Source organism: Drosophila miranda, chromosome XR (genome assembly GCF_003369915.1).
Source record: "Drosophila miranda strain MSH22 chromosome XR, D.miranda_PacBio2.1, whole genome shotgun sequence".
Lineage (NCBI taxonomy): Eukaryota > Metazoa > Arthropoda > Insecta > Diptera > Drosophilidae > Drosophila > Drosophila miranda.
Window position 1 is genome coordinate 22,669,632 of NC_046674.1, and position 13,417 is coordinate 22,683,048.

Genomic DNA, 13,417 nt, shown 5'->3' on the forward strand with positions numbered 1-13,417 from the left:
GCATGGGCCGGTGTCGTCATCGTTCACTGCCACCTAATACCATGTTCCGCTTTGCTTCCTGGCTGCACAAACAAACGCAAAGCAAACATGTGAATACATTGTATGTGAGTGCTGACCATTGATCGATTTGTTAGTCACATCATCCACGTTTGAGCAGGTCAAGAATGGGCTGTAGCTATTCCCCAGTACAGCTGCCACTTTAGCTAGAAAGCCATATATTTCTCTCGCTCACCAGCCTGCTAGAAAGAGAAGGGCATCTTCAATGCGTGACAGAGCCGTAAGTACACTCACTAAGCTCGTATAATCAATGTACAATCAGGTCACGTAGCTTTATTTGCAGAGCATATCGCCCATATCGACCAAATCGCTGGCATATAATGAGTTCCCTCCTGCAATATGAAACCCATTCCAATCAGAACTGCAATGGCAGAGGCTGCCCTCACTCGGACCGCGCGAGACGTTCAGCAGAACTTTGCCGATCATGCCGCGGAGAACTAGGGCACCAGCTATTATGGCATCATCCCCAGCTTGTCCGAGGACCAAGGAAGCAGCGTAAGAGGCCTCGCCAAACTTGCCCAATCCCTGAGAGACGTAGCTACACGAGTATTTTCAGGCAAATACACAAATGGACAGTCGCTCACCTCCATAATATACGTATTGGTTGTCGCCGGCGAGGAGGACGTTAATCGCGCGGCGGACTGCCAATCCTTTTCCTGTCACCCTGTCGTCCGCTCGCGTCGTTGTGTCAGTAAGTCGCCTCCTGGCAATCGGAGAATGTAATTATTGGTTTATTTACCTTGTGGACAGACGAAAGCAGCAGTCCCAACAGCTCCAGCTCCAACTGCTGCATGGTCTTCGTAGATGAGAAAGGACGCGTCTACCAGAGCTGGGCCTCGTATGTGGCCCCCAACGAGCTGCCCGCCGGAGTGATGGGGTCCCCAGAGCGAGGCATTTACCGGCTGGTCAACGGACAGGTCAGGTTGGACAAGTACAAGACCCCGGTGCTCGAATATCTGGACCGATCTTCAGCTAACTGGGTTGGGACCCCCCTTTAATGCTCGCTGTCGATTGGCGGATCGCAGCCAGAATGAAATAAGGGAAGCCGATAAAGCCCTGGCCCTGTCTGCCTCCGCCAGCTCTCCCCCCCCCCGGTGGACTGTGGGGTGGGAGCGTGCACTGCCGTCCACCTGATGGTGAGACCAACCAACGATTCCGTGGACGTGCACGCGCTCGAGCAAAGATCCGTTGAGGTCGGAGGTGTGGTGTTCGTACTGAAGGATTACGGACAAGTTTTATTTATGGAGCACATTGTGAATGCCAAGAGCTTCGAGGATTTGATCACGGGCATGGCCGAGGGCCTGGCACCCGATGTCTTCAATTTCGTCATGCAACTGACACGAACCTTTTTGGACACCCACGTGGAGGATCTAACTTCGGTGCTGAACTTCCTTATTTCCACCGAATCGGTGCTGTAAAATATCAAAAAGATTATATTAGAAAAGTACGCCGGCGCGGCCTACGAAGTGATTATTGATCACGCCTGATATTTTGATATTTTGTTAGCCGCCAGAGCCCTCTACTTGGCGCTGAACCCGAACCCAGTCACCTCGCGCCCCAAGAAGTGTGACGTCTGTGAGGGCTACTTCACCGTCCGCCGCATGAACCAAAGTCCCAGTGCCAACTCTATAAATAAACATACATCAAAGCTGATGAAATTATATGACAATTTGTTAAATTAGTTAACTTTCGACAGATTTCATGGTTTTCTGCAATTGTTTTGAAGCCGAAAAAGCTACCAAAGTCAACATTTGCATTAATTACAGGGCTATAGGTAATACGTTCCAGATAATTAAGGTACGTTCTGTGTTAACAAGCCCACGGATACTGATACGTAAAGAGAGCCAACAGAGCATACTGTTAGTCAGGCCTAGAAACATATTCAAAAAATGCATTTCCCCACAAATGGGCGCCACATTAAACTTCGAATAAACTGTTGTATATTTGTGTTGCGGAACATTCGAACTCGATCAGCTGACGCGAAACCTAGCCAACTCACCATGCGACTGGAATCGCCAAGGCAGAAATATTCATAGGGTATGGAGTACATTTTTTGCCACAACACTGATAGATTTTTGATATTGTGAAAAATATCAATATTCCTTATATGCGAAAAATATATTAAAGAATATAAAGAATACAGGGTACGGAAATTTCCATACAACTGCAGAAGATGTTTAAACTTAGCAGTTCATAAGCAGCTGCTGCTTAACAGTACCGGCTGAGCGAACTCGAACCTCTGGGCTGTGCTACGGAAAGGTATGGACAGCGAAGGTAAAATCCCAGCAACATAAACGCCATGCCATACAAACCTCACCTCACCTTAGGTACCTTATTTGACGGCAACAAGGCGGTCGTATTTAAAAGAACAGCCTTCCCGCCCCGAAACTTGTGAACGTGAATGAAACATGTTTCGGACAGTAAAGTGGGTGCCTATTTGGGTTTGGGGGGCCACCGTGCGATTGGATTGTTTGGGGGCATTTGTTTTGCCGTCGTCGTCGTGAATTGTGTGTTGTGGAGGTGCGGACGAATTTCTGTGGTTCCGTGATTCTGTTTTCCGCTTAGGTTCGAACAGACGGAATATTGAACATTTTGGAAAGGTAGTTAACTATAGGGACGAGACAATAGTGATCAAAATTAATTCGAGCATTTAGAAATTTTAGTATCTCCACGTAGTCAGCTGCAGTTTCCGTCTCGCCGCGTTGCCGCCTTTGACCCGCGTCAAGTGCTTGATTCTCGTGATTTTGTAATTGTTTTTAAACGCGGCTCTTGCATTTGCATATTTTTTTTAATGTTTTTGTTTTTGTTTGTGTCTTTTGTGTTTTGTGAAAAGGGGAAAGAAATGTCGCGTGTCAGAATGAGAGAAAAATGTTTAAATAACAATCGCTGTCGCCGTCGTCGTCGTCGCCGCCGCCGCCGCCACAGCAGCAGTTTGTTGTTGCTGGCTCACTCTGGCCAACTAATTTGAACTGCCTACGTGTGTGTGTGTGTGTGTGTGCGAGACTGAGTGTTGGTGTGAGAGTGTTGTGACTTCTGCTTTTGTGTGTGTGTTTGAACGACTGGCTTTGCCAGCGTGTTTTTGCTTTGCTGGAAGAAGAATTGTTCAAATGGAAAGATGCAACTCTCTCAGATTTTGGTTTTGTTCCAAAAGACAAACAAAATACATCGCCAAAGACTCGGAGAGAGAATAGGCAAAGCAAAGCAACAAACAGTAACAGAGAAGCAACAAAGCAAAGGCACACACACACAAGAGAGCCAGAGCGAGAGAGGGCGAACTGTGTCAATGCGGCAGCGGCGGCGGCGGCAGAGGCACCAGCGGCTACAGCGGCAGCGACAATGACGCCAAAAAACTTAAAAATATCCCAAAGACTACCGTCAATAATGCAATGTTTCTGTGGTTTTCTAAAATTAATTTCTTCAACTATTTTTAATTGGATTTGAACTGTCCCTGTGCCCGTCGCCGTCCCCGTCTCCCGTCCCACATGGCAGCGCCGCTGCCTGTCTGTCTGTCTGACTGACTTTGCTTTTTGTCTTTGCATGAGTGTGCGAGTGCTGCGGGACTGTGTGTTTGCCTCTGCCCTCTGTGACTTTGCGGCGGCGTGTCGTGACTGGATTCCATTGAATGTACATGTGCTCGCACACTCACACACGCACACACACACACTCAGACACGTAGATGATGATTTGCTTATAAAAAAACTTACAGTTAGACGATGCTTTTCGCTTTCTGGATTGCGTTTGTTTTTGTGCTGTGTCTCTTTTTTTGTTTTCCGGTTTTATCGCCGGGAAACCTGTTTCTTGGCCAAAGATTTGCTCAGTAGTCTGGCTTTTAAATTTAACAAATTACCTCATTTTACACCTGAAACTCCCCATTTATCCATTTAAGTGCTCCGACTAACGCACACTAATTAAAAGCTAGCGATTACGCCTCCTCTGTTTCGGGGATCTTCCAAGAAATGGAAGCACCTATGTGGCTAGGTGCTAGGGAACCCGCCCCGTTCTATACGACAAAAAGTCCAGCCTGGTACTCATAATGCCTTTTGGTTCTTGTTTTTTTTTTTTCGCAGTTTTAAGAAATAACCAAGAAAACAAAACAAAAGAAAACATTGCAAATAAAACAAAAAAAATACCATTAAACTAACAGTGTGCGCCGCTGAATTTTACATCATCGACAAATAGTGTTCCGACGTTCCGAATGCTGCCGAACAACAACTAAATGTTATTTCGATCAACAACAAACAAACAACGGTAAGTAGCATCCGAACACGATGTCGCTTTTGTCGATCGCAGTAGCCTTCCCATGACCCTGGCCTGCCCTCGATCTCTTTGCGCAACGCCCTCCGCCGTCACCACTGTGTGCGTGTGCGTGTGTGTGTGTGTGTGCGTGTGTCTATTGAGAGTTATGCAAAAGCAATGTAAAAACTCTGTCTACAGTGGGGAGAATAAGTCTAGGCATCTTAAATATATGTATTTTAGGGGAAAACTAACGCAAATTTCCGCCTTTAAAAACTTGTCGCAACTAAATCATTTATTTCTCGCTTACTGATATTTTAATCAGTTAATGGAATTCTTGAAACAAAATTCAATAACCGACTCCGTCGTTGTGTATCTGCAATAATATTTATCGTCCAAATAAATACATTGTGCTCGGGCCTCGAACTATAAAGAGTATATCTATCATGTAAACAATCGGTAGTGTAGTTTTATTTTCTCCTCTTTCGACAAATATGTTATGACATATCGTTTACATGGAAATGGGCGAACATCCATACAAAAAAAATGGATGCAAACAACAAAATGAATCAAATATGAATGGTGGATGGGGGATGGAGGGGAAGCTTTCGGGGGAGCGATACACTATTTGGACTCATTTAGTCAACAGTTCAACACAGAACATTTTTTAAATATTTTTAGCTATCTGTCACTTTGTAGGTGCACGACTGATAACACACTCCCCCACCCCTTCCACATTCCACTTGAATTACACGACACTTGTTATGGCTTATACCTGGAGCAGCTATCAAAGCTATCGAATTGCAATTTCTTCGATTCTTCGATTCGTTGTCTTTGTGTTTTTATTCCACATATGTAAGCCCTGACATGCGAGAGACATCTGCATTCCGCTCCTGAATCGCTCTCTAACGATATTTCCTCACATGCATCGTCTCTTGATTGCTTAACGTTCAAAGGTCAAATCCTCTCGTCAATTCAGTTGCAACATTTGTGGCTGATAAAAAATATGAATTGATGTACATTTTCCGTCGCCAGTGAATGCAATTTTCCCATCACGGACAGTGGGAAAGTGAATGGGAATACTTTTCCTTTTGTTCCCCCTGTGTGTTTTTTTTTTTGTATTTTTTTTTTTTATTGCCAAGCCATCATCAATGCAGTCGTTGCATTGAATTGAGTGGCAATTATTATATTAACTGTAATTGCAAATTGAAATAATTGCAATGCAATTAATCAGAAACCGAATCGACTGCAAACTGAAATCAAAACTCTTTAACAACTGCAGATTTGATTGGATTTTCGGTCTGTTCTGTGCTCTGTGGACGTCGGACGAGAGTCGGATGTCGAATGTCGAAAGGGGACGGTGGCGGGGGGGTGGTGCATGCATCCAGCCGAAAACCGGGACCAATCGCAGTGCAATGTTCATGCCGATAGAGATATAAATTGATTACTCGGCTTTAATTAGTTTCAATTTCCACAAACTCCATCGACGGGCCTCCTCCGATGCTGTGTGCGTGTGTGTGTGTGTGTGTATGGGGTTTTTCCCAATTTATTTTCAGTTTGGCAATCAAACCTCCGTCTGAATGCACATTGTGCAGTATTTTGTTTCAAATAAATAGCAATTTCCTTGAATGTCTGCAAAATAAATTACAAATATTCCATGGAAAACCCAAAGCCCACACACACACACAAATTTTGATTCCAAATCCAAACAAAGAAGGAACGCTGGCCGCCCAAAGACGAATCTCTCGACCACGCGATACTCAGTGGAGGGCTTTTCCACGGGTTTCAACGGAGCTGCCTTAATGCCCTCCTGCCGTCGAGCCTGTCCTTGCCACGGGGCTACAGGGTATCGGCATCGAGAGAATAATAATTTGCAAAAACTTTGGGGCATTGTGGACAGACCACTCTCTGGCTGTGGTATCTCTAATCCGCAGTGAAAAGTGTCTGTTTGTCTGAACGGAATGTTGGCCAATTGCAGGACCTTTTGACTTGTGGCCAAAACCCATGGCCTCCCGATACATATTGTGGCAGCATTCATTCATGAGAGATGCGATGCGCAAACACACATACGAGCATTACGAGCATCTATAGCCTCGATTCGGGGCTTTTATCTGCTGCAATTAAAGTTAATCACTTGTCCGCAATTAGCATGGCAGCTGCGATAAGTCCGTGTCGTGCGTGTATTAGCCATTAGTCTCCCCCCCTCCCCGCCATTCACATCCCCGCCGATTGCCATTCTCAGCCGGAACATAAAAATCAAATCAAATTACATTACTAATACGCCGCGTGGTCTGCCACTAGGCCAGCCAACGGACAGACGGAAGCATTTGCATTTATTCCGCAAATTTATGCTGGGTAGAACTCCGGCTCCTGGCTACGACCCGTGCCCGTGCCCGTGCCCGTCAAGTCCCTGTTTGTTTGTTTGTTTGTTACCTTCGTGCGGAGCAGGAGCGGCGTGGATTGGTGACTCATGGAAAAGTCCCCCGCGGTTCCGAGGACGACGGCTGTCCGGGTCGTTTTGGCTGGCTTTTACTGCCTGAATCATGCATTTTTTACAATTCCTCGTCTTTTTATTGGCCGCCTTTTTGCCCGGGCTAGTGCCAGTCCGGACACGATTGAGCCTTTGGTTGGGGCGCGGACTTGTTTTTATTAGCCAGGTCTCGGGCGGGCGTTTGCAAACAGCTTTAGCACAGATCATAATATCATATATTCGAATGTTTTTACAGCACTGAGGGGACAGGCTACACATATTATATGCCCGGGACTTTTTTCAGGACTCTAAGGCTGGCCCCATCCCTAAATTCCGCTCGATTTGAACAAGTTGTAAAACTTCATTTTTATTCTCTGCAATTTTCCAGCAATTTTTTTGTTTCGCATTTAAATACGAATAATTATGCCAACAATAAAAGTTGCGAAATTAAATGTTTACCCACACAATATGCAGCTATTTTTATGCCACTTTGTATATCGTTATCTGAAAAATACACAAGCGCAGAATTCCCCATGGGATTTTATCAACTTATTTGATAATTTATTTTATTTTATTTTATGCATTTTATTTATTATTTGTGACTAATGCAAAAATAAGAAATGTTTCCATTTCCAAGATTTTTCAACTATATTTATTGAATTGATTATCTTAAAATAATATTGTAAAATAGTTTCCAATTTAAAGGATAAAACTGTTTTAATATTTTAATCCAATATCATGGGAAATTTTTTCATAATAATGGAACAATTTTCAATAATTTTTATTTATTTTATATTTTCTTATTTATTTATTTATTATTTCCCAATTTCCAATTTAAATATTTAAACTGATTTAATATTTTAATCCAATATCAGGCGAAAATTATACACTGTTTTATTTGGAATAATTTTCAATAACTTTAATTTATTTCATATTTATTTATTTATTTATTATTTACCAATTCCCAATTTAAATATTAAAATTGATTTAATGTTGTATTTTTTTATGCAAAATACATATAAATGTTTCCATTTGGAAAGCTCGTTGAAAAAATAACCCATTGTGGATGCAGGAAGGGGCTGTGGGGGCGTGGAACTGGGATCTGGGCGTGGCGTGGAAACCATCGTCGAGCAGCTCGACGCACAATCCACAGACCAAAAAATCCAAGAAGAATTCGATAAAAGAGTACGAAACATTCTTCGTGTGTGTGTGTGTGTGTGTGTGTGTGTGTGTAGAATGAAGATAAGCTGAAATAATTCTCAATTAGATTCCCATTTCGGTTTCTCTCCCTCTCTCTCTCTCTCTTACACCCCGCGGCTCCCCGTTTGCAAGATTTCAAGATTACAAATTGTGTGTGTTTTATTCTGGTTCACCTTCGAGGCGGGAGCGACAGAAAGAGGGGATGCCCCATCATTCCGAGATCTGTGGCCGCACCTCCTCCCCCTCTTCTGGCCAGAGACCCGATTGATGTCTGCCAATTCGCTTCAGAAAAAAACGAAAAAACCAAAAAAAAATATGGGGTACGAGTATGCAGTGCATTTTTTCGTGCAATCCCATACTAATGCGCCATGATTTATTAAAAAATCGGCCACTCGCACTGGCTCGTACTCGTCCTGGTCCTCGTCCTCGTCCTCGTACTGCCCCATGGCGTACACACACACACACACGGGGGGATTCATGCCCCAGAACCAATAGAACTGATTGTAGGGGACGGTGGGGGGGGGAACGGGGGGGACAGAACCCACTGAACCCACTCGACGGACTATTCATCTAGAGAGCAGACGGTCCGGACAAGTAATCTCCTTAAAATGCAATTTGTTTTGTTGCAATCAACGATTTTTGATGATGACGACGACGACTGGCCACCAGTGGAGCACTCGTCAGGAAGGGTCCTGCGAAGGGATGCGATGACTACGATGATGATGACGATGATCGAATGCGAGTTGGGTAACAATTTGCAGCGTGGCCAAATAAATTGGTTGTTATTCTGCGCCCCACTCCCAGTCGTGGAAGGCAGAATCCTTACCTTCAGGACACACACTCACCCACCGATACCTCTGGCTGCCCCTCCTCTCCTGCAGGACGCCAGTGTGGCAGCAGCACTCCTGGATCTGCCCTCTGCCCACTGCCTGTGCCCTCTGCCCACTGCCTAGTGCCCTCTGCCTGTGCCTCTGCCTCTAAAAAATGATGGAGATGAAAACAAAATTTGTAGGATGCTTCTGGTTTTTTACGTGCACCACTGCCACTGCCACTGCCACCACCATCATCAGCACTTGGCTCAAACTGGTTGCCTGGCTGCCTGGCTGCTCCTCTGATGCATGGTCGTGGCAATGCGGTTTGAGCGTTCGCTGCGACAGCCCCAAACTAGTGGCTGATGGGATGGATGAATGGATGGACGGACTGACGGACTGACGGACTGACAGACCGACTGACCGACTGACCCATGGCCACTGGAATGAATGAATCACAAAATGGGGCGAGGACTAGCAGGGCGGGGGGGGAGTGGAATGCCTGCCTCCGGGGCTTTCAGGTGCAGCACACAAGAGCCCTCGCAAAGGATTTGCCTGGACTGCACTGGACGATCCACAGTGGTACTGCAGCTCCGAACGGGGTTTCGGGATTATCCCTCCAGCCACCACAGAAGCAGCAGAACAGCAGAAGCAGCAGCACACATTTGTATCTGCAGCGTGCTGCCCGATTATATTCAATCTCTATCGAAGGCGGATAGATAGCCCCCCCACTGATAGCCGATTTCATTCTCTTGGAACTCTGCAAGATACGGGGGCAATCAGTGGAGTGGTATGCATATGCCCCAATAGATCTGTCGCACGTTTCGTTGCAGTGTTCCCCCCCCCCCCCCACGCAAAGGGAGGAGGGGGGGGCTGGTCTCTTGACCAGTCGCCTCTCGTATCCGGCCGCTGCATACTTTATTGCGTGTTTTGCCGTAACAGATTTTGTTTGCATTTCTTTTGTTTGCTTGCAACACAGAGAGCCTCTTGCCCCCCGCAATCGAGCAGGCCAGAAGAGGCGACGGGGGCAGGGGGGGAGGGGGGTGAGGCACGTATCAAAAGCGTGTTTCAATTTGCACAAAAATTCACATGTCGATTGCTGGCTTCACTTCCAACCATCCATCCATCCCTCCCTTCAGCTATGCCTCCATTCATGCATCCATCCCTCTCTCCCTCCATCTATCCCTCTCTCCCTTCAACCCTCCCTCCATCCATCTGTCTATCTATATCAGATTGATTTTTAGCCATCCGGGATATCTGTCTGTTTTTGCCTGTCCTTCTGTCGGGGAGCACGCCGCGTATACGCAATGTATAGAGAGCATGCAACGTGCACTTGCCTCCTGCATATTTCTGCATACATCGACTCTCGGCTGCTGTTTGCATTGTATCTTTAGAGGCAATCGGATGGATGGATGGATGCATGGAATCGAAGCGAATCGAATCGAATGGAAATCTTCCTGTGACATCCGCTGTCTCCCTGTCGCAATGAGATGCGCATTTATTTCAAGTTCTCGACAAATGGCAATTGATTAACTCGTTTCCCCACCACCCACCCTCCCACTCCCCACCCCCTCCTTCAGGGGGGGCCCTCTCTCTCTCTCTCTGTAAACAAAGGGGTACGCACAGCGGGTGCCGCTTATCAGTAATGCTCATAATCACACCCACAACCAGCCCGGACCCCCTGCCGTTGCCCCTGCCCCCTGCCCTTGCCCCTGCCACTCTTGGTAATCGGGGTCTGTGTTTTTTTTTCGCTGTTATTTGAACAATTTGCTGATTAGATTTTCATTTCTCGCTGCCCCACCCCCCCCCTCCCTCCCCCGCTTCGAGAGAGAGAGAGAAAGTTATCCGATATTTCCGCAGAGAGAGAGAGTTTCTTAATTGGAATAATTCTTCGTGCACTTTTTCTTTAGTGTAATTTTCAGATTTGGTTTCCCCCTCTTTTTGGCTCTGTTTTTCTTCTCTCGTTTACCTTTAACCTCTAGCCCCCCCTCACCCCCCCCTAACCGCTGGGCACCCACAAAAAACCCCCAAAGTACGAAGCATTTTCCTCTCCTGTTGCTCTCTAAAGAAAATGCAAAGAAGAAATAAATCTGCCACAAGAAGAAGCGTCATCGGTGGCTAATCGGATGGGGCGGGAACGGGGGTGGGGGGTGGGGTAGGGGAGCCCCAGAATTAAGCTGACAAAATGCCATGACACGGCACAAAGCGTCGGCCACCGAACCTTTTTCCTTCTGGCCATTAAGCACCGATTAGTCGCCACCAAGGGTGACATTTGCCACAGAATGAGGCATAGACTTGCTGGAATTCGAAGAAGTAGACAGCGAAAAGCGCCGCCATATCATATTTACCCCCAAATGAGAGTTCATTGTGGATCAAATCATTGAATGGAAAGCACAAAACGATGGACATTCCCCCTGACAGCCAGAGACATTTGTACCCCCGTTGATTGCATGTTAATTGGGGATTCTTTGGACTGCTTTAAAGGGGAATTTGTTGGGCATAAAGGACACTAAAAGCTGAAGACGGTGCCGCGAGCTAAGACTTGGATCTCCAGCTACAGCCATTGCATGGAATCGAGCACAATAGTCCTGCGAAAGGTCTTGTAAATAGAGGAATACGAGGATGTCTTCCTTCCATTTGTGGCAAACACCCCATTAGATATTAAATAGAGACCTGGCATCCTGCAACTACGAAACGTGGCATATTTCAGCCCGAGATTAATCAGTTTATCGGCGACATCCTGGGGAAAAGTGCAAAGGACAGCACCTCCCCACTGCAGCTCACTCGGGGGACATGCGATAAATCCCATCTCATCTCTCCGGGCACTTGAGGCACATGCCACACAGTCTGGGGGCAGGCGGGGGGCACTAGTGGCATGCGATTAAATGTCTATTAGCTGCCATAAATGGATCGTATGTCTCGCACAAATTATGCAGACAAGGAGCCAGCCACTGCCAGGGACAGTTGGTCCGTTGCTCCCGCTCCCCCTCCTCCCCCCGCTCCGTGGGTGGTATCTAATCACTCTTGGCCAAAACGACATGAGCGATTACGTCAGCACATGGCCGGGGTGTGGAGTGGGGGGGGGGGGGATGGGGGCGATAAGCAAGACAAATGTGCTGTACGAAAATGTATGTGGAAGGCCCCCCGAAGCATACGTTCGGTGCTGGGTGCAAAATGCTGACACCGCTGCGTATACGCAATATTTTGCAAGCTTAGCCGCATGCAGCATGCCCCACACAGCGATGGTTTATTAAATTTATGTTAGAACATTTTCCAATGCATATTTTTTTTTGAAGGCGCTGTGTGCGTGCCTGAAATATTTTCCACCGGTATCGAGCGGCAGCCACACGGCCACACGGCCTCCTTTAATGTCGTGACACACTTCCGTGCCACCAAGGAGGAGGAGGAGGAGGAGGCATCACCTGAACCCCGCTGGATGTTACTTAAAAGTTGTCCAAACTATTCTTTGAGAATTGTGATTTTTGTTGCTGTTGTGCCCCCAGGCAGGCGGCTGGAGGAGGCACGTGGCATGTCGCAGGCCAGGCAGCAGGAAGCCAGCAACTTTTGCGCTATGCCAACCATTTACTGCTGTTGTTCTTCTTCTTTTTTTTTCTTCTTGCGGGCCAACTTGCTGGCTGACAAACATTTTCGTTCCTGTCGCTTTCTGCAGCTGGAATGCACTTGGCCTGCATCCTCGTGTGGGCCTCCCCTCCTCTGGCATTCCGCCCGGTACTGCCACCAGCAGCACCTTTAAGACGGACAGACAGATGCCTTGAAGGCTCCACAAATATTTGCGCCCTTCGATTGAGTCATCAAGTCAAACATTTAGCTCTGGCTTCGATTCTATTCTATTCGATTCGATTCGATTCGATTTGGCTTGCTTCGATTTCAATTTGCCACGCCGCAAATTGTCCGTGGCCCGTTGACAGCTGACGGGGCGGCCCTCGGAGTGTCCTGGACACACACGCACATGCCGCACATGCCGCACAAGCGTGCCTCCTCTCTCTCGGCCATTATATGTGCATTCCCACTAGTCTGCCATTGTTTGCCTAATGCGTCTTTATGCCCCTCCCTACACTATAGTGGAACACACATTGCGGGCATATTAGGCAGGGTTTTAACCAGAGACATGACTCGGTGCAATATACAGGATATATAGAGGATATATGGGAACCCAAATATGCTTCAAACCGGCGGAAAACCGCATTTTAGAAGGCCATGCATTGAGCATCTGTGGACAAAATCCATGCATTCCATCAAATATTTATTCTTGTTGTAGTTTTATGAATTATTCAAATTTGTGGATTTTATTTTTATTTCTGATGGCCAAAACGCGGCTTATAAAAATCTATTTTCTGATGAATTGAATGAAACAATTTGTGCAATAAATTTGAGTAGGCCTTGCTCCAGATATCCCCCCCTCCCCCCACCCCCCACACTGCACTCTACAGACAGCAGCCTATGCTGATAGTGGCCCTCTCTTCGGGTCCTATTTGGCTTAGAACAACAGCAAACTCTCTCTCTCTCATCAACCGCGGCGTGCCAGGGCTCTCAGTAGAGCTGATCGTAAAATAAGACCCGACAGAGAGCTGGCGGACCAGCTTGTATAATTTTACCAGCCATTCTCTCGCGTCTTTCCTTCGCCTTC

General features: G+C 46.6%; 2 protein-coding genes across 2 annotated transcripts in view; both read left to right on the forward strand.

The window, feature by feature from the left end:
• The first annotated feature begins 426 nt into the window (after positions 1-426).
• On the forward strand, positions 427-1,720 carry LOC117186631. Its single transcript, XM_033387643.1, has 4 exons — positions 427-552; positions 614-748; positions 808-962; positions 1,197-1,720. The coding sequence occupies exons 3-4, from the start codon at positions 849-851 to the stop codon at positions 1,473-1,475; spliced, it is 393 nt and encodes a 130-aa protein (XP_033243534.1). The 5' UTR covers positions 427-552; positions 614-748; positions 808-848; the 3' UTR covers positions 1,476-1,720.
• A 783-nt stretch (positions 1,721-2,503) lies between these two features.
• LOC108152148 (palmitoyltransferase app) overlaps positions 2,504-13,417 on the forward strand; it is a 63,298-nt gene continuing 52,384 nt past the window's right edge. The window contains exons 1-2 of the mRNA XM_017281264.2: positions 2,504-2,657; positions 4,125-4,305. The gene's annotated coding sequence lies outside the window, so the exon portion shown is untranslated. The remainder of the gene's footprint in view (positions 2,658-4,124; positions 4,306-13,417) is intronic.